General features: G+C 53.3%; 1 protein-coding gene across 3 annotated transcripts in view; it reads right to left on the reverse strand.

Moving 5' to 3' along the window:
• Nucleotides 1-1615: 1615 nt before the first annotated feature.
• Tekt4 (tektin 4) overlaps nucleotides 1616-20194 on the reverse strand; it is a 46065-nt gene continuing 27486 nt past the window's right edge. Inside the window, exons 1-6 of one of the 3 annotated variants that reach the window (XM_075941488.1) lie at nucleotides 5874-6482; nucleotides 4489-4559; nucleotides 4032-4175; nucleotides 3440-3662; nucleotides 2592-2746; nucleotides 1616-1883 (exon numbers count right to left, since the gene is read on the reverse strand). In XM_075941488.1, the coding sequence (XP_075797603.1) occupies nucleotides 1667-1883; nucleotides 2592-2746; nucleotides 3440-3662; nucleotides 4032-4175; nucleotides 4489-4559; nucleotides 5874-6407 (1344 nt within the window). In that variant the 5' untranslated portion in view covers nucleotides 6408-6482 and the 3' untranslated portion in view covers nucleotides 1616-1666. Of the gene's footprint in view, nucleotides 1884-2591; nucleotides 2747-3439; nucleotides 3663-4031; nucleotides 4176-4488; nucleotides 4560-5873; nucleotides 6483-20194 lie in introns of those variants that run through there. The other 2 variants (XM_075941489.1, XM_075941490.1) reach the window with 2 other exon arrangements.

Raw genomic sequence — 20194 nt, forward strand, 5'->3', positions numbered from 1 at the left:
GGGGGTGAGTGCCTCTGAGGATAGGGGAAGGGAAAGATGTTACTGAGAGAGGGTTTGAGTGGGCACAGCAAGGAGGTCTTGCCACCACCCCCCTGCACAGGGAATCGTCTGGCTACTGCTTCCCAGGCTAGCAGGGGTAGCACTTCTACCCAGACCATGGAAACAGGACCCAGACAGAACCCACCATACCATTCCAAGGCAAGGAGTGGGGGTTCTGTGGCCTCCACCCCCACTCCAGCTCGGAAGCCCCTGGGAGGCTGAGCACTCTGCAGCTTCTGCTCCTGTCCTCCCACCTATTATGTTTCCGGGTGCGGGCTTCACGGGTGCCATGTGCCCCAATCCCATGGACTAGTCTGCTCTGGGCCCTCTGGGGGGCAGCACCCAGGGCACGTTCTGGATGGCACCCCAAAGAGCACGAGCTGTGTCCCGCTGTCGCTGTGGTGACAAGCGGCATGGTTTCCGTGGGGACAGGAGGTGACGTGTCCTCTGAACAGTCTGCTGGCGGGAGCACCCGATGCCTCTCCCATGCCCAGCTGCAGGGGCTGATGAGAAAGGACAAATGCGATGGTGGCAAAGGCTGCCATGGAGAACCCCAGGGCTGGAGTTGTCTGGCAGGCAGGTTACAAGCTGAGCTTTCTGTCTGAACTGGAGGATAAGTGCCCCCCTCTCAGGGGTCATACGCCTCCTCAGAAAGACCCCAAGGCACACTTCATCCTCCCAGAGGGCACCAAGGACAATATGTTCAGGAAATTGAGGAGCCTGCTCCAGGTAAGCTCCAGAGATGAGAAAGCACCTGGCCCCATCAGCTCAGTATGGCTCCTGCCCTGGTCCAGGGCTAGTCCCGAGGTCTGCACTGTGAAGTACAGGCCACCATCTCCAGAAAGCCCTGCCTGTCCTCAGCTGCCCCCACACAGCTGTCCCATGTCCCGTTCCAGGCTTTGATTTCCAGGAATGCTCTTATGTCTCCAAAATTTCCTCTCCAGATCTTTACCTGCAGTAGGCATGGGGACATGTGGCGATTTCTCCTGGAACAGATGTGGAGAGCAGAGGCCAGAATGGGGTCAGGTGTCCATGTGTGGGCAGTTTGTGGCAAAGGCATGTTATCCCATTCCCCCCTACAGTCCAGGACAAGAAACAGGTACCCCCTACCCCAACAACCACAGGGCATACCTCCCCTCCTGACTCCACTGTATTGGGGAGTAAGAGCTGCTGAGCTGTGGGGGAGCAATCGGGTGTGAGTGGGGTGTGGTTCTGCCTGAAGAATTTCTCTGAGTAGGGCTAACATCAGGAGGGACAGCATGAGGAGCAAATGGGATATAATCAAAGGGATATAAACCTAGCCTCAGGCCTGGGGTTAAAGGGAAAGGAAGCTATGCAATGTCCCCAACAGATACCCAAGACCCTCAAACTGGTGAAGATAGGAGAAACCAGGTTTGGTGGGGCTCTAAATGGGAATGAGGGGGAGTACCTGGCTTCATCTGGATAGATGGTTTCCCCTGAGGTATGGAGGACGATGGGCTCATGGACAAAGCCTGTCTGCACATAAGTTCTGAAATGCCTGTCCAAGTGGACGGTCGCCTGTCTCTTCATGCTACGCCACACTGTGGGTGGGAAACTAAGGTGCTCTTTATTTGGATGAGATCATGTGACCAGGTGCCAGCCCCAGTCACTGGTAGCCGGCCAGCTGTAGGACACTCGGGTAGCGGCTGCGGTGGGCCATACACTTTTGGCGGTCGATGAAGAGGCTGTTGGTCTTGACGGCAATGTCCTTCTCCAGGCTCATGCGTGTGTCCTCCAGGTTCCGCAGTGCCTGCTCTGCGTCCTGAAGCTTCTCCTTCAGCGAGTTGAGGGACATGGTTAGCTCCTCCACCTCACTCATCAACCTTCAGGGAAGGGAATGGTGAGTTACTGGAGAGAAGGGGCAATGATGCTACTACAGAGGACCCCAAAAGACTTACAGAAACCCCACCAAAGTGGCTACAGTGTTGCGAGATCACTGTAAACCTGGCATGAAATCAAGACTGGCCCTTATTTCCAGCGCCAAGGGGCCTCCCTAGCTGCGCAGCAGTTAGAGGGAGTCTTGAAATACTGCCCCCTTGTGGCGAAAATAAGCAAGGATTGTGGAAATAAGCAACAACAGCCTGAACAGGTGCTAATGATGTTTGCAGGCAGGAACCACCCTCGAAACCTTGATTTCTAAAATAAAATTACAGTCAATGAAGGAAGAAGACAGACACTTATGCTTAAGAGGGCATCCTGGCACTGGCTAGATGAGGAAAGTAACCCACCATGCCTGTGGGAGATACATGAAACACAGAACTCCATCAGAGGTACAAGGGTGGTTGGTGGCCCTGCCTCGCCTCTCTGCCCTTTGGCCCCAGGAATCTGGGTTGCCAGACTCTAGGGTCCTTCCAGGAGGGTTAGGCATCCCAGAGTGGCACGGGACCTTGCGTTGTTCCTGACATGCAACCCTCTCCAGGGTCCACTCCCCACCCCCAGTCTCATGTCTGCTCATATGTGGAGTGGTCCTGTGGGAGAGGCCTAAAGGGGTTCAAGGATGACCCTCGCTGCCCGGGATCGCTCCAGGGTACCTGAACTGCGCGGCATCCCGGCACAGCTCCACGTTGGGCCGGTGTGACCGCTGGTACAGGCGGGTCTGGGCCACGCGCAGAGGAGCCTCCTTGTCCTTGATGGCCTGCTTCAGGGCTGCCACCTGGTGCTCCTGGTCGGTGATCTCCCTCAGCGTCTGCACAGGGCAGTGTGTGAGCCTGGGGCCAGCTCAAGTCTGGAGCAATCAGGGCACCTGCCTACCCAGCCCAGCACGTGAGGAGGGCCAGACTACTGGCTCCTTCATCTCCAGCTCTGACTGGAGGCACTGAGAGCAACCCTGGAGAAAACCTTCAGAGGGTCCTATGAGTCAGGCCAGTCTGTTTGTCCTCCAACCCGGGTCAAGAAAGTTGGGGCTTTGAGTTAGGATAGGCCACAATGAGAGCCCAGAGCAGGACCCCACGGGCATACCATGCCCCTCCCAAACCCCATAGCTGGCAGCTCCTACGGGTCAGCCTCCCGGAGTGGCTGTACCATCAGGCCACTCCCAAATATAAATCTGCTTTTACCTCAGCTCAAGGAGCCTACAGAGGTATGTGGATCTCTGCTTTTGGGTGGGAAGCAGAGGGGACCTAGAAGCCAGGTCATGACTGAGATATCAACCCTCGTCTCAGCAACCACGTGGTTAAGGGAATTGATAAGGAAAGGGCGTAGCTCGAGCGGGGCAGGTGTGCGTTACGTGTGTGTGTGTGTGGGGGGGAGTGGGATTAGCTCAAATGTGAAAATGTGAGTGGGTATGCCCTAAGCATGGGATGGGCTTGTTGGTAGGCGTGTCCTGGGTGCGGTCAGACAGGTGGGCGTGTCCAGAGGTGGGCGTGCCCTGCCGTCCCACCTTTTGCAGATGGTGCTGCAGTTTGTGGCGGGCGTCGTCCAGCTCTTCGCAGCGGCGTGAGAAAGCCACGTTCACTGCATCGCACTGCAGCCGCAGGTCCTCGGCCGTATCCCGCAGGATGCAGTCAATTAACTTCCGCAGGTTAACCGAAGCTAGCCGCTCGCGTTCGGCTCGAAGCAGATTATCCTGAGTAAACTTGGCCCATGTCTCGGGAGTGGAGGCACTGAAAGTGGAGGTGCGACCTGGTCGGGTTGTAGCCACGCAGAGACTCCAGCACTGCGATCCCCTTTATCACACAGACAACCCTAGGTTCTCCCGGGCCTCTAGTGGCGGTTGCTTGCCCTCTGCTGGCCGCGAGCAGAAACGCAGTCCAGCCACCCACGGGGATCCAGGGGTTGGAGCAGGCATCAACCCAGTGTGAACTGTGGGAGCCAGGCACCTGGGTAAGGGGTTTCTCTTTTTTCTCACACCAGCTGCAGACAGAGATTCCCCAGGGAACTGGTCCAGGTCCGCGGGGGCAAGAGTCCTTTCTCAGATTTTGGAAGTAGAGTCAAGAAGGTGACGGGGCAAACGGGGATGCCTAGGAACCTACCTCTCCTCGAACTTGCTGGAATGCGGGTAGAACTGCACCTGGGTGCTCTCATTGTTGTAGCGAGAGCAGGTCTCGTCAATGTTGTAGGCCTCTACTTTGTTCGACCAGTCCATCTCACAGGTCTCCTTGTATTCCCAGTTCAGCCTAGTGGGAAGGAGGGGATGCAGGACCCCATTATGTGCCAGGGAACCCCGGGGAAGCAGGCCCCATTCCAGCTTCCGGGGGCTCCAGTTCCAGCTCAGGCTTCCTTCTATGGCCAGCAGGGCCCAGGTTCCAGAACAGAAGTGGAGATAGTTGTCTATGCCCTGCTGAGCAGTGCCTGCATCCCTGGCTATGATCCAAAAGCCTTCTGACCCCTTTGAGACAGTCACTGTCCTAGCTGTCCTGCCTCCCCCCCACCTCTGACCAACCTTGGGGTGGGGGTCAGGGTTGTCGCTTTGGGGCTGCTGTGACCCACCGTATCTGGCCCACGGCTTGTGAGATAGTCCTCTTCAGGAGCTCCTGGATGTTCCTGATCAGCTCAGTTTCCTGGATAGGAGACAGTCCTTCAGAGTAGCAGAGCCCTGCCCTTCCTCGTGGGGAGGGACCCAGCAGGAGCCAAGGCATGGACCTCGCCTCCATTGACTTTTGCCTTAGTTCTCCCCCCCACCAGAAAAGGAGGTCTGATCCCAGCCCTTCCATGCTAGGATTATTGAGGGGAGGAGGTTGGGCAAGTAAGTGAGTGTTTGCTCTAGCGGGTGTCTTTTGGCTGTTGGATAACCCGTGACAGTTGTCCAGGCTCTGGGGTCATCTTCAACACTCCAACAGTATACTGAGGGGCATCAGCCTTATCCCAGGACCCAGACCACCTACCCCTGAGGACCCCAAGCACATAGGAAAGCAGATGCCCTCTGTCTGCTGCCCACTGCCCAAGGACAGGAAGGGAGCTCTAGGTTTCCTTTAACCCCAACATTTTCTGGGTCTCAGGAACTTCAAGTGCAAGTCCACAGAGGCCATGCTCTCCACTGCCCTGTGTCCTCAGTGAGCCGCCCATCTCTGCACACTGACAATACTTCAGATACGCAGCGGTGGTCAAGGCTTGGGATGTAACCGGGGTTCCCTGGGGTCCCAGCATGGCTGCTTATTTCCCCGTCTCTCACCATCACCCACAGGCTTAAGACCACCACAGGAGGCTCCAGCTCTGAGGGGTTCAGGGTTGTGCAGCATCCAGACTGAGTGGCCCCCTAAATCTTAGTACAAGGTTTCCCAAAGCAAGCTATGCTTGGTTTGGGGGGAAGGGTGTCTAATGGAAGGAGGAATGGAATGTTTTGTTTTGTTTCATTTTGTTGCAGAGTCTTTCCATGTAGTCCAGACTGGAACTTGTGACCTCCTTCCTCAGTCTCCCAGATGCTGGCATTCTAAGTGTATATGGGATCTGTGAAGCTGAGGCTCGGAGACTCTGGACAGAAAGAGCAGATGCCGTGGCCCTCCACATCCCCTCCACCCCCTCTAGACTTGCAGCACTGACTGCTGTGGCTTTCTGCCTAGAGAGCAAATACCGCACTAAGGAGCATGCTGGTACAGGGGGAGCCTATGGCTAAAAAAAAAAACAAAACAAAACAAACACACAAAAACCACTCAGGGTCAGAGTTACTGTCTTTGAAATCTTGGGGGCCGGAGGGGATCCCACAAGAGAGATAGTTATTTGGAAGTCAGGGACTCCATGTGGTAAAAATCCTCCTGTCTGAAGGACCAGGGGGTCCCGCATGGGCAGAGGGGCATAGCACTGAACCCTGAGGCCCTGCGATTATCCATCCTGTATGAGTGCCAGAGCCTGCCTCCCACTCTAGGCCTAAGCTGCACCTTCAGCAGCTCCACTTCCACGTAGTCCCGCACAAGGTCTGGATGCTGGCGGCGTTCTCGGCACTGTAGGTTGTCGGTGGCAATGGAGAAGGGTACGGCAGTGGCGTCCAAGGCGCGCTCTAGCCGCCGTTTCTGGGCCCGCATCAGCTCAGTCTCGGCAGACAGCTCGTCTATCTCCCGCTGCAGCTCTGACTTCCAGCAATGCATGTCCTCCAGGCGCTCTCCCACCTTTCGCGTGGAGTCCTGCTGTGTGCGCTGAGCCAGCGCCTCAGTCTCGGCTGCCAGCTGCCGGCTCTCATGCCGCTGCCGCTCAGAGTTGTCCCGGTCTGCAAAGGCCTGGTGGTAGCGGGCGTAAGAGTTCTGAAACCACTCGTCCATTAAGTATTTGGCTGTGCGAAAGCCAGCGGTGGCCAGACCCGAGGATGTGTAGGCACCAGTATTGCAGGCCACTTCATACTCTTTGTGCGGCAGCTCACAGGCCTGGATTGACTGTGGGGCTGGCTCCTTAGTCAGGAGCACGTCCGTTTGTGCCATGGTGCCCACTGCCTGGCTGAGCAGGAAGGGGGGCAGAATGAAGGGAGGGTCACTGGGCGGTCGTCCAGGCACGATCAGTGGGGCAGTACTGGTCACTCTGTCCCGAACAAAGCTTCTGGTTGCCTCAAGAACATTGTATACACCAACTGCCTCCTGTTGCTGGGCAACAGGGTCACTCAAGGGGCGGAGCAGAACTGTCTTCTTAAAGGGCCAAGGGCTGAAGAGATAGCTTAAATAGATAAAAGTATTTGCCTTACAGGAACTTGAATTTGATTCCCAGAACACAGAAGGGATTGGGTGTTGTGGCACGTGTTTGTAAGCCCAGCATGGGGAAGGCAGAGACAGGTTAATCTACGGAGTTCACTGGACAGCTGGCTCAACTATATTTGATGAGTTCTGGGCCAGTGAAAGACCTTGTCTCAGAAAATAAGACTGACCAGTCATCATGGCAAACACTTTTTAAAAAAGGATTTATTTATTATATATACAGTGTTTTGCCTGCATGTATGCCTGCAGGCCAGAAGAGGGCGCAAGATCTCACAGTAGATGGTTGTGAGCCACCATGAGATTGCTGAGAATTAACTCAGGACCTCTGGAAGAGCTGCCAGGGCTCTTAACCTCTGAATTATCCCTTCAGCCCATGACAAATACTTTTCATCCCAGCACTCAGGAGGCATAGGCAGGTGGATCTCTGTGAGTTTGAGACCAATGTACATAGTGAGTTCTAGCCAGGCCAGGGCTACATAGTGAGATCCTGTCTCAAACAAAGCAAAAAAAATATCCAAAACAACAACAATAACAGAACAAAAATAAACAACAAACCAAGGTGGATGATGCCTGAAAAATATCACCTAAGGCTGTCCTCTGGACTCCACATGCATACGAGTACTCACACGCGTGTGCACTTACATACGTGCACTTACGAAGGAGCCAGGCAGGCCCCCAACTCACCCCTGTTCACCCTGCTGTGACCCAAGCAGCAGAAACTCAGGATTCATATTTACCAGAGGACCCTGGGGCCATCCCTGGACCCCAGAGTGGAGTAGTGAAGGGTCCCAAACCCCTGACATCCTGTCCTCCTCCTGGCTTCTCAGTTCTTTCCTGGGGCTGCCTCCACAGCCTGGTCCTGAGGTGGGTTTTCTCTGCTGCATCAGGGTGGAGGAGGCTCTGCCTACTTAAAGTCCCCTTTAGGGTGAATGAGCTGAGCTGGGGGAGGGGAAGGTATGAGGGGCAATGAGAACATGGACAGACTCCTCAGCCCTAGAAGTGGCTCCTCTTCCTGCTCTTAACTCCAACACTCCTGGTACCCAAGTTACCCCACGATCCCACAAGTTGGCCCCATTTTTCATGTGGTCCTAACTACTCATGCAGGTCCAGGGAACCAAATGCCCACTCTATCTTAGCCTCCAGGGCTCACTTTGGGAGCTGAATCCATGGATGTATCCATAGGGAGCCTGACCCCATCTGCTCCCAAGGCAGGGCCAGGCCCTCCTCTTCCTCCTGCATCCCATAGCTAAACTCACACCCAGGGCCTCCTGTGGATGGGAGCCAGTGTCCTTGAAGGGGTTTCACCCACTGGATGTATCTGGAGTCCAATGTCCTGATCTGCAGAAGGGTTCTTTCTGGGCAGTCGTCCCCAGGGCGCTAGTTGGATGGATAGGAAACGGCTATCCAGCTCCGGCATAAGAAACCCTAGTCTAAGTCAATATCCAATGTGACCAATAGAGGGCGACATTGACTGCAGAATTGCAAGCCACCTGTTTTCCCGACTGTTCTGGCCTGAGTTCTCCCCCACCGGGACTTCCCCAGAGGCACCCACGTAATGGGTTCTCTCTGAAAGAAATCCACACCCTTAGCCAACATAGGATCTACAGCCAACAGCCTCTTCCCTCGCCATTGTCTTGTCCCCCATTTCCAGTCTAAAGAACCTCAGGGTCTCTGCTTAACACACAAGCTTGGCTCCACCCCAGGCTTCTGCCCAGGCCATGCATTTCTGGCACCTTCCCTGGTGCTCACCCCCTAGTATCTGGCCCTCACTCCACGCTGGCCTGACCATCTTCTGATGGTGGATCCTGGCATCTATCCAGAATGGACCGTAGGCATTCCATACATGTGTGGGTCAGAAGCCCTGAGAATTCAGAACCAGACCAAGCACAAGGAGTTGTCCCTCAAGAGCTGGAGACCAAGAGCCTTCGGAAGCCAAGGTGACCCTCCATCTATCTCCTCCGTGACTCGGGGACACCCAGAGCACGGCCATGGCTTCTCCTTAGGCTCATCCCTGATGTGTGAACCCAGGGACCGCTAAGGACGAAACATAGCCTCCGCTCAGGAATCACATGATCTTCAGCTTCAGGAGTCAAGCGCTGGGGCACAGCAGGTGGGGTACACCCATTGGACCCCCAAGAAAATGAAGGCCAGGTCTCAGTGTAGTCTCCCCCAGGTCAGGAGAGTCTCCAAAGCAGATCTTGGTTGAGCTTTGTCAATCCAGGGTAAGAGGTATTTATGCCATGGAGGTGTCAGTGAGTAGCCTCTCCCAGACTCCCCCCTGTGCGGGGAGGAATACCAGTTATTCCACAAACCTCCATGGGACTTACAAGGCAGTCACAACTACACTCAAAGCTAGGGCTACATGGGGAGCACGCAGGCACAGTGGGCACATGGAATGGGATGTGCGGACACAATGGTGGGGGGTACAGAATTGTACTGAGTCGGTGCAGGGGTCCTCTCTGATGTTGGACCTCTTTCCAAATTGCACTGGTAATGGGAACACTTGGGAAAGTTCCCTCATCCCAGCTGCAGGATTCTCTTTCCCGGAAGTGCCAATTTCATGGACACTCTGCCCGTGCCCCCAGGGTCCAGGCCCCTCCACACAGGGATGCCTGGGAAACAGAGGACAGTTCTGTGACACGGAACTGACCAAGAGTGCAGATGTCCTTTGTACAGATTGCTTTACAAGCTCTAGACGCCAAAAGTGGACTGAACTGGGTCAGCAGGGGACCCCCTTTTTTAAGGCTGGCCAGAGGGCATTCCCTCAGATTTACCCCCAGCCTGCAAGGTTCTAATGGAGGGAACCCCTATAGTCTCACAGCCTCTACCCATGACAAGCACAGCCTGCATGTCCCAGGCTGAGATGGACCCAAGATCACACTGACATGTTAGGGCCAGCAAAGGAGAGACTGCTACACCGCCACCCTATGTACCCTGGCCAGCATCCCCACTTGTTTCTGCCTGGGCTGACAGCCCAAGGAGCCATCCTGACTGGACAGCCCCAGCTGCAGGAGCAGTGGGTAGCACAGTACCATCTCCCAGGCCAGTGGGACATTTTAATTACAGGAGGATCCAAAGCTCCCTGGCATTCCCGAGCCAGGGCTGCAGTCAGCAGATGTCTGCCCTATGCAGGCAACAAACAAGCAGGAGGAGGTGGCCAAGGACTTCCGGGAAGAAGAGTCCTCACGTCCAAGTTTAAACAACGGTATGAAAGAGATGTGCAGGATATTGGGGGTGGACCCTTCCCCTGTTGACCCCCTGGGCCACGGTGAAAGACCTGTTTCCCTTCAGAAACATCAAGGCAGTGGTTCTCAATCTGAGGGTCGCAAACCCTTTGGGGAATCAGATATCCTGCACATCAGATATTTCCATTATGATTCATAACAGTAGCAAAGTTAGAGTTATGAAGTAGTGAAGAAAAAGTTTTATAGCTGGGGCGGTCACAACATGAGGAACTGTATTAAAGGGTCACAGCACTAAGAAGGTGAAAAACTGGCCAGGCGGTTGTGTCTCACACCTTTAATCCCAGAGGCAGAGGCGGGTAGATTTCTGTGAATTTGAGGCCAGCCTGGTCTACATAGTAAGTTCCAGGACAGCCAGAGATGTTACATACACAGAAAAACCCTGTCTTGAAAAAAAAAATACCAAAACAAAAAGAAAAAAAGAAGGTTGAGAAACACTGCCCTAGAGACAGAGCAAAAGGATGTGGAATGGACAAGACGCTAAGGGCTGAGGCCAGCAGCCTGGCACTGGGATTGAGCCTCTCCATTGGCAAGGCAGGACCAGGAGGTCAGGAGAGACTCTCGCCTGTTTTCCCAAGCAGAAAACAGAAAATTATTCTCGTTGTTACTTCATAACTGTAATTTTGCTACAGTTATGAATCATAATGTAAATGTCTGATATTCTGATATGTGACCCGTACACACAAAGGGGTCACAACCCACGTGTTGAGAACCATTGCTTTAGGACCAAAAGTTGGCCTGGGGAGATGGCTCAGTCAGTAAAGCCTAAGAACCTGAGTCGGGTCCCCAGCATTCTTATAAGGAGCTGGGTATAGTAGCACACACCCCTAAACCCAGAGCTGGGAAGACAGGAGACAGGAAGATTCCTGGACCTTGCTGGATGGCTAGTTCAGTCAATCAGTGAGCTTTAGAGACCCTGTTTCAAAAAACAAGTGAAAAAGTGATTTAAAAAGTTATCAAGTCAATACTAGCCTCCACATACATGTGTATGCACACACAAGCATGCACACCCACCCGTGTATGCACACCCACACGTGTATGCACACACAATCATACACACCCACAAGTGTATGCACACACAATCATACACACCCACACGTGTATGCACACACAAGCATATACACCCAAATGTGTATGCATACACAAGCATGCACACCCACACGTGTATGCACACCCACACGTGTATGCACACCCACACGTGTATACACACCCACACGTGTATGCATACACAAGCATGCACACCCAAATGTGTATGTACACACAAGCATGCACACCCAAATGTGTATGCACACACAAGCATGCACACCCACACGTGTATGCACACCCACACGTGTATGCACACCCACACGTGTATACACACCCACATGTGTATGCACACACAAGCATGCACACCCACACGTATGCACACACAAGCATGCACACCCACACGTGTATGCACACACAAGCATGCACACCCACATGCATACACCATATTTACATAAATCTCCAGGATCATGCATATCCTTGAAAACATAGAAAAGAAACTCTTGCCAGGTCTGATGGCACTTGCCTAGAATTCCAGCTACTGGGAAGGATAAGGCATGAAGATCACAAGTTCAAGTCTAACCTGGGCAATTCAGGAAAACCTTGTCTCAAAGTGAAAAGAAACAAAAGAGACAAAGTGTAGCTGGCAGAGCTGTTGTCCAGCATGGACAAAGACCTGAGTTCTGTCCCCAGTCCCAACAAAACAAAACATGGCACTTCAGCGAGGCGCTTTGAGTTACACCTTTCCACACCTTAAAAATAACCTAGGGCAGGCAGTGGTGGCGCACGCCTTTAATTTCAGCACTCGGGTAGCAGAGGCAGGTGGATCTCTGAGTTCGAGGCCAACCTGGTCTACAGAGTGAGTCCCATGACAGTCAGGGCTACAGAGAAATCTTTTGTCTCAGGAAACAAAATGAAACACCAACCTGAACAAGTGCCAACACACTTTCCAAAGAAAAGAAAACATCAAATCGTGGAAACCCAGTATGGACATGGCTGGGGAGAGCCCACACGGTCTCTCATGAGTATCTCAGCGGGGCATCCAGCTCTATACGGAAGATTCACAGGTACCGCTGGGCCGCTGAGCCATGCTAGGCTTTGAAATCCAGCCATAGGAAATGACTCTAAATCAAGGAAGGAGGTTCAAAAGGACAGGGAACAACCATTTGCAGCAAGCTTTGCCCCAGAGACACATCAGAAAAAGCAGATAGGAACCTGCACTTAACAGAAGGGCAAATAGAGCCACAGTGAGGATTCCTCTCCAAGGACACAGGGTATCTGAGAATCAGACACACATCTGAAATACACAGAGACACATGTATGGTGAAAGGCACGCAGGGAGTAGGGTTTCCCGCTGAGCTTCCTGCAGGGACTGAGCCTGCGGGGACCCAGGCAACTACTTGCCAGGGTGTGGTAGAGAAACCAGCTAGGGACAGAAGGGATACGGTCAAAGCTGACACCTAGGAGAGACTGAGGTTTCAAAGCCAACAGGAGGCCTGGACTGGAGTCAGCTGTGGGAGCGGGGCAGAGGGTGGACGGCCAGGAAAATGCTCCCATATTGAAAGGAAGAAGGGGTTCCAGAGAGGAACGGTCCTGGTCTCCATCAAAAAGGGGTTTTGGGGTTCCCTGTAGGCCAGCGGGGATTCCTGGGGACAGAGCATTATCCTGACTGGCCCCAACTGCTCATTCAGTCTGAGGAGCCTATAGGATATACAGAAGCCTAGATCTAATGACCAGGGGTCCCCCTCACGCACCCTCACCAGGAACTTCCTGTGCTGGGGAGGCAGGGGAAACATATCCCTACAGGTGTAGCGGCCTCATACCCGATGGGCCCATGAGACAGTGCCCAGGGCCTACTGCCTTTGAGAACAGCCAAATCCCTACTTTATCAGCTCAGCTTTATCTGCAAAACCTCCTACAATTCCCTGAGAAGAAAATTAAATAGAGGATTTAGCAGAGATTCTGAGACTGTCTGGGCAGAGCTGGGGTGGACTAACTCGCTGGAGGCTGCTGAGCTGAGTCCTGGCGGGTGGGCAATCACCCCAGCTGACCCTCCCTGACCTTGCAGGCTCAGAGGTCAGTGGAAAGGGCAGCTTCAGCAGGAACCACACAGAGGCCACTAGACTTTCTGCTTCCCTTCCCTCCCCCACCTGAACGTGGGAAGCGAGGCTCAGGGAGGTAGCACCGTTAGCTTACATAGGAGCTCTGTGGTCATACTCCCAGGCACCCCAAAGTGTAGCTATGGTGTTCAAGTGCTTGCCCCAGGGAGAGAGATAGGCATCATAGTCCCCACACCCCAAAAAGAAACTCCACAGCTAGATAGTGGGGTGCTCGACAAGCTCCCAACAGCGCAGTCTCCTTACCCTTTATCACGGGGTGGAAGGCTAAAGCACAGAGCAGCTGGGATCTAGCAAGGGAAGACGCATCCTGGGAACTGTGGCTTCCTGAGATGTCGGTAAACTCTGACTCACTCTGTTATGTTCTTCATGCAGAGCGGTCCAACCTCTGTGACCTCCTGAACCTGAGTTCTTCAGCTGAGCAATAGATGAGGGGAGAGATGTAGCCAGAGGTCAGCCAGATGTTGGGCCTAATTACCATGGAAGTGTCCACCTCTGGCCCCACCATCCCTCCCCAGGGCTGTAAGTCAAAAGCCCACACCCCACTCTCACATCCCCGAGTCTCAGAATAGGAACCCCGTCACTTGGTCACTCCTGCTGGTGGGGTGACAGGTAGGCAGGGAGCATAGGGACAGCTGGAAGGGACTTTCTTCTGGTGTCTGCCCATCTGTGGTCCCCAAGGAAAGTCCCTTTGCAGAGGGAGGACAGCCGGCTGCTGTCCTACGGATTCTTGTTGGTTTCTTCAGGGCCCATTTCCTCTTCAGGGCTCTGAGGTGAGGGGGCCTGGACATCCCTGTAGTACCTTAGACAGAGGTTCTAGGCCATATGCACTGTGAAGCTGGGTATAGAGGGCAGACTTTCAGGTAGAGAGACATCTCAGGATGCTAAAAAGTCCCACAAGGGCACCAGCACCACATCTGAGTCCACTCAGCACAGTAGACCCATGTGGGTTGAGGGGTCTGGTTTGGGCAGGAAAAAAGCATTGCCTTCAGCAGCTGGGTAAAACCTTTGCTCAAGGACCATCATCCCCCTCACACATGAGAGTGCATGATCACATATGTGCACACACACACACACACACACACACACACACGCAATGGCTCTGATCCAGAACAAGTTGGCAGAGCCTTTGAAAACCTCCCAGCAGACCTACCAGCCATGACGGATCAGCGATACACAAAGTAAAGAATCTCTGCATTGACCGGGGGGCCAGAGTGGTCATACTCCTATCTGGAGACCATGCAAGATCATCTGGACCTTGCTTAGTTCACAGGTCCTCAGGAACCTGGGCCATCCTAGGGCTTTGAGACACAGAGCTTGTCAGCATAGCTGGCCAGTGTTACCAGTGCTGAGGGGCTGGCCCAGTCAGGAAGGCTTTGGGGGGCTCATGGCACCTTTCCAAGACAGACACTGTTGGTGGAATGTGACCACCAAAGGGAAGACAGCCTAAGGCTGATACCGGGTGGTTAGCCCAGCCATATGGTCTCCAGGAAGGAGCCTGCAAAACCCCTATCTGCTTGGGTCGGAGGGCATTGGATCAATCACCCACACTTCTACGCTATCTCCTCACCAGATGACCCTAGGGGCTTGTCTGATCCCAGAGTCTCCCACTATTCCCTACCTCCCAGAGCTAGACAAGATAGTGATTGGGGTCCTTGGAAAACGGTGAAAAAGTGGGGCACGCTTCTATCCCTGGACCTAGTAGAGAGAACAAGAGGGGAACACATTCTCTCTGGCCCCCTCCATTATCATGGTATTAGTTTTTAGGGACACCCCAATCCAGGCCTCTGGTCAGCCAGCCCAATGCTTCTACCCAGCAGGCTTCAGTGGCCACTACACTAGCTGGGCATGCCTCCGGTTCCAGCAGTGACAGCGGCCCTGTGACCTTGATCATCTCAGCTGAGGGGGATGGGGCAGCACTGGGAGCTCTCAGTCCCAGTGATGTTAAGAGGCCCCACATCTTCCAAAAGATGCTGCCACAGCAGAGTAGATTAGGGCTGTGCTGGTGAGAGATAAGGGCCTGAGGGTCGTTTGGAGGGCAGGCACTGAGCACGGGCTGGGATGGTGGGGCTCTCTCTACTGTTCTGGCCTCTTCCCATTGCCCTGGCCTTCCCTCCCCCTCTTCCTCCCCCCCCCCGTTCTGCCCTATGAGAAGATGGCAGGGGAAGGGCACAGTGCTGCCTTGAAGTCAGGACACCCAAGGATCCTTGCCAAATGCATTTGGGAGTGGTCGGGCCCATGGATAATGTTGATCCAGGAGCCTAGCCCAGCACTTTTGTGCCCACCGCCCAGGGACAGAAATAGACAAGAGGGTCTGGGCTCCACCCATCACTTAGTTCAAAGAGCCGCTGAAAATAGACATGAAGAGAGTCTACTAGATTCACATGCTGTGCCCCCAAAGATCCTCTTGGGAGCTGTGGCTACGGCCTAGAGCCACTTAGCTGATGGGACCAGGAGCACTCAAAAGTTCAAATCCCCACCAGAAGGGAGCAAACCAACATTAAGGGCAGAAGGAGATAGCAGGCCCCTAGACCAAACTCTGTTCTCCTGGCCAAGCTCTCTAGACCACCCAGTCCCCATTTACATCCCCACCACCTCGTTTCCATGCCTGCCTTCAGACATCTTCCGGCCTTGACCTCCGCGCAGGAGCCGTTTCTCCTGTGCCCCTTCCTTCCCATGGAGCCAGCCTGAGTCCCTGGTCTCACAACCTCCTCCCTGCTCAGGTGGCTCTTGTCACTTTGTACTCTCTGGATGAAGCCACGGCTTGAAGATGCTGTCCTGGGGCTCTCCTGAGGGCTGGCTGCAGAGCCTACCCCATCACCTCTTTAGCATAGGCCTGAAGTGAAGGAACAGAGCACAGGAAGGAACTCCATGCCCAATGATGGGGAGGGGGGGCATCTCACAAGCAACTCCACTTTTGCTCACTAGATCCCAAGCCAGAGCTGTCACAGAGCGGCACAAGATGCACCCTAAAGTCTGGGTTGAGGGGGACTGAAGCGGGGTGTTAGTCACAGGGCAGAACTAACTATTTTCCTTCCACACATTCCTTGGCTGCTTTAAAGAGGTGCGTAGAGCACAACATTATCATTTAGGAGCCGGTCAGGGGATTAGCAAGGCCAAGAAGAGAACCAGAAAGCTTTTCACACCACAGTACACAACCACATAGCCGTGCAGATAGCCCTGAATCCATACACTGCCCTGAATGCAACCTTGAACGTGCTCACACAGATTTAAACATGGCTGTGCACACGGCCCTGTTCACAGCTGTGTATGTTACACAATAAACGAGGGTAGTAGCGTTCTGGCCGCCCAGTGGCAGGAGTCCACTGGGAGTTTCAGGATCTGCGGGGGCTGCAGCTGAAGGAGACACAGGCTGCAGGAGTCAGCACGGCTGGGGGGGGAGGGGACAGGGACCGGACCAAGAGCTAGGTCCTGGCCACGTGCTCCTACCAGTCAACCACCTAGTCCCAAGCAGGACCCTAGGAAATGCCCAGGGAATGTCAGGTGGCCATCCCATCTTCCTGAGCTGGGGGAGAGGGGCTTCCTTCTTCCCTACTGCCTCTGAGCTCATTCACATCTTCCCTCTGCAATCTTTCAGACTTCATGTCTATACTGATGGGTCTCAAATGTCAACTTAGCTCCAATGCATTGATGTTCCTTTCAGACAGCAAGGTCCTGGTAAAGCGGGAATAGCCCTGGAAGAAGACGAGGAAGAGATGGGCGTCCAGATGTCCAAGAACATGCAAAAGGCCACATGAGTTGGTGAGAGACATAAGGGAGGCCCCAGCCTGTACCTTGAGTTCTTTGAAGGCTGGAAAGGAGGGTGACAGAGCCAAGGCCAGGGCCGTGCAGCTGTTGGCTCTTCTATGCCCAACAAGGCCAGCTCATGCAGTTGGTGTCTCTAGGTGCCCGTGGCTACATCCACCTGCAGAGGTTGAAGAGCCACTAGGAGACTGTGTTGTCCCTAAGGTCTAAACTTAAAGCAAGGAAGGGGGTAGACCTTCCTAAGTAGTGGGGAAGAACAGAGCCTTCAGCCCATGAGCCCTTAGTAGGTGATAGCATAGGACAGAGACAGCAGTCCCACAAAGCTCTGTAAAGTCTACCTGTCGCTTGCACCAATGACTGGTTATAGCCAACTCTCAGACTGTGTGGTGTCTCAGCAAGTACTAGATATTCACGGGGCATCAAAATGAATGGCAGCAGTGAACTGTCCAAACCCCAGATCCATGCAGAAGCTCACTTTCTACCTGACACATCCTCCAGCCATTGACTACGGACCAGGCTAACATCTACCCTCACAAGGGCAGGGAGGCTGCTGTACACAGTGGTGAAATGCAGATATGGCCTCACAAACAGCAAGTCAGGGCAGGGAGGGCCTCTCACCACCAGGGCAGGGCTAGGGTGGAGCTACCACAGAGTCACGGAGGTGTGGCCTTGGTTGCTCCCCATTAACAAGGCCTGCCCCTGGAGGCCCCTGATCAGGCCTGAAATAGCCCAGCGGCAGCCGACACAAAGGGCTGTAAAGACGCCAGGGCGGGCTGGCAGCAAACCCCTCCCTGGCGCTAATGCACTGTGCATTATTGTAAGTGGAGCTTTTGTGAGCAGCAGCAAGGGTGCTCCGGGAGTCAGCCTTGGCCGGGAATACACTGTGCCTTGGCCAGATGCACAGGGGCTGCTCCCTTGGGGTACTACTGCCTCAAGGTCACCCCAAATCTGCTCTTCCCTAGTCTCCCGTGCCCCATGCTCCAGTCTACCTTGTATCTACTGGTCCCTTCCTTGGCCATTCTGATCCCTTCGCTGCACCCATCTTGGAAGCCATAACCCTCTACTCTCCACCTGCAGAGACCTGCCCAGGATTCCTCTGGGAGATGGGTCCTGCCCACTCCTCCACCTCTGGCCCTCCTATGTCATCCTGCCTGTCCCTGGGTCTCCCCTCACTTCCAACTCCCACCCTATATTCTAGTTCATCATGAGGTGGCACACCAGTTCCTAGAGACATTCTAGGCCAGCCCCACAGATGTGGTGGCTTACAAAAAACAGCCGTTGATTCTCCATATTCTCCATGGCTCTGGAAACTAAAGCGTGACACTGGAGTGTGGCAGGGCCCTTCAGGATGCACTCTCCTGTGCTAACCGGGGAAGATCTTCCCTGCCACTGTGGTCCTGGGGGCTCCCTGCTGGCTCCCAACTGACACATGTCCTACCTCGGATGGGCTGGGGCTTAGTGAGTCCATTGGGCAGCTGGTGGGCTAGGGGTATGGCATGGCAGGGGAAGGGGTATGGGGGATAGAATCAGGAGGCCTGGATGCTTACCTGCTGCACAGGTAAGACAAGAGTGCTAACTGGAAATGGCTTGCGATGTTCTTTCAATAAAGTAAAAGAGGCTTCCTCTCTCTCTCGGCCCAAATACTGGCCAGAAAGGGGACATAGAAGGCCATAATGCATTCTGGGAATGTGGCCTGGTTCTAAGACAAAAGACTATTCACCTCTGTATCTCAGTGAGAAACTGTTTACCAGGCCTGGGGGGTCGCTGGGAGGGTCAATCCAGGTCCCCCATTGCCAAAGACTGAAACTACCAATGAGAGCTACCCCGTCTGCCCAGACTACCCAAGATTCCATGTGTTGGCGTACCTTCTCATGCGGTCCACATCTACCTGTGGGTCTCCCCTGCCTTGGTGTCCCTCTCCACCAGCCCTGGAGGCCCGAGGTTTGTCAAGGATATAAGCACCTTCTTTAACACCGGAATCTGACTAACAGCACCCACCCCTCACCCTGCCGGGACTCAAATCCTTATCCCCAACTTCCTACTCCTCCAATACAGCTGTAAGTGGCAAGGAGCTGAGATCCTGGCCACCCACTGCAGAATCCAATGACCTAGGAAAGGGGGAAAGTGCATTGAGTCAACCAAAGCATGGATGTGAGGGCTGGGAAGATGGCTCGGTCAATAAAGTATTTCCCGCACAAACATGAGGACTTGAGATCAGTCATTCATATAAAGCTTGGCCATGCATCTCTACACCCACAGCTCATGCTCCAGACCCATGGTTTGGGAGCCATTTTTGTTTGGTCCAATTATACAACTTGTCCACCAGCTCTGGTCATGCAGCTCCTGGCCCAGTCAAAGGCGGGACAGATTCTCATACCAGACACAGCTAAGAAAAGAAGTCAGTGACAAGGTGAAAGTGGAAGAACGAAAGCAGCCTGAATGGCCGAGACAGCATATCTCTCATCAAACCCCGACTCCTATAGGGCATATTCTAGGGAGAACTACCTAGCTGAGCCCAGGACACAGAGTTTAAAAGAACAAGCATAGGCTTCATCAGAATTCAAAGAATTTAAAGACGACACAAACACTTCATTGAACTTTGAGGATAATAAAAACACGTCAGCATTGTTTAAGAAAATACAAACACCCAGCTGAAGGAAATGACAAAGATAATTCAGGATTTGAAAACTGAATTCAATAAAGAAATGAAAACACCGGAGAGAACACAGGAGAGATGAAGATGGAAGCGAAGACATCCCAATTAGGAAACTCAGGGGGAAGCCTGACAAGCAGAAGGAGTCAAAGAGAAGATAGAAACAGGCCTCAGATAAAAAAGCAGAGGCTCTAACCAAGTAAGCAAAGACAAAGAAAAAAAAGCATAGGAAAGGAACACCTTTCAAAAGACCAAACCTATGATAGGCATAGATGAGGGAAGAGAATCCCAGTACAACAGCACATATCAGATCTTTAACAATATAACTTCCCCAAATGTAAAAAGACACACCCGCACAGATTCAAGAAGCACTCGAGTGCCAGGAGATGGTGGTGGTTCATGCCTTTAATTGCAGCACTTGGGAGGCAGAGGCAGGAAGATCTCTGAGTCTGAGGTCAGCCTGATCTACAGAGTGAGTTCTTGGACAGCCAGGGCTACCCTGACTCAAAACACTAAATAGAAACTCTGACAGAGAAACTATGACTTGAAAAACTAAATAAAAAAGAAAAGAAAAAAAGCACACTGAACCGCCTAACCTAGACGAGTCTTATATTTAAAACGCTAAATGTACAGAGCAAAGAAAAACACTGAAAGTTGCAAAAGAAAAAAATATAAGACAGATAATAAAGGAAAGCCCATCAGGGTAACAGCTGGTTTGTC

This window comes from Microtus pennsylvanicus, chromosome 11 (genome assembly GCF_037038515.1).
Source record: "Microtus pennsylvanicus isolate mMicPen1 chromosome 11, mMicPen1.hap1, whole genome shotgun sequence".
NCBI classification, from domain to species: Eukaryota; Metazoa; Chordata; class Mammalia; order Rodentia; family Cricetidae; genus Microtus; species Microtus pennsylvanicus.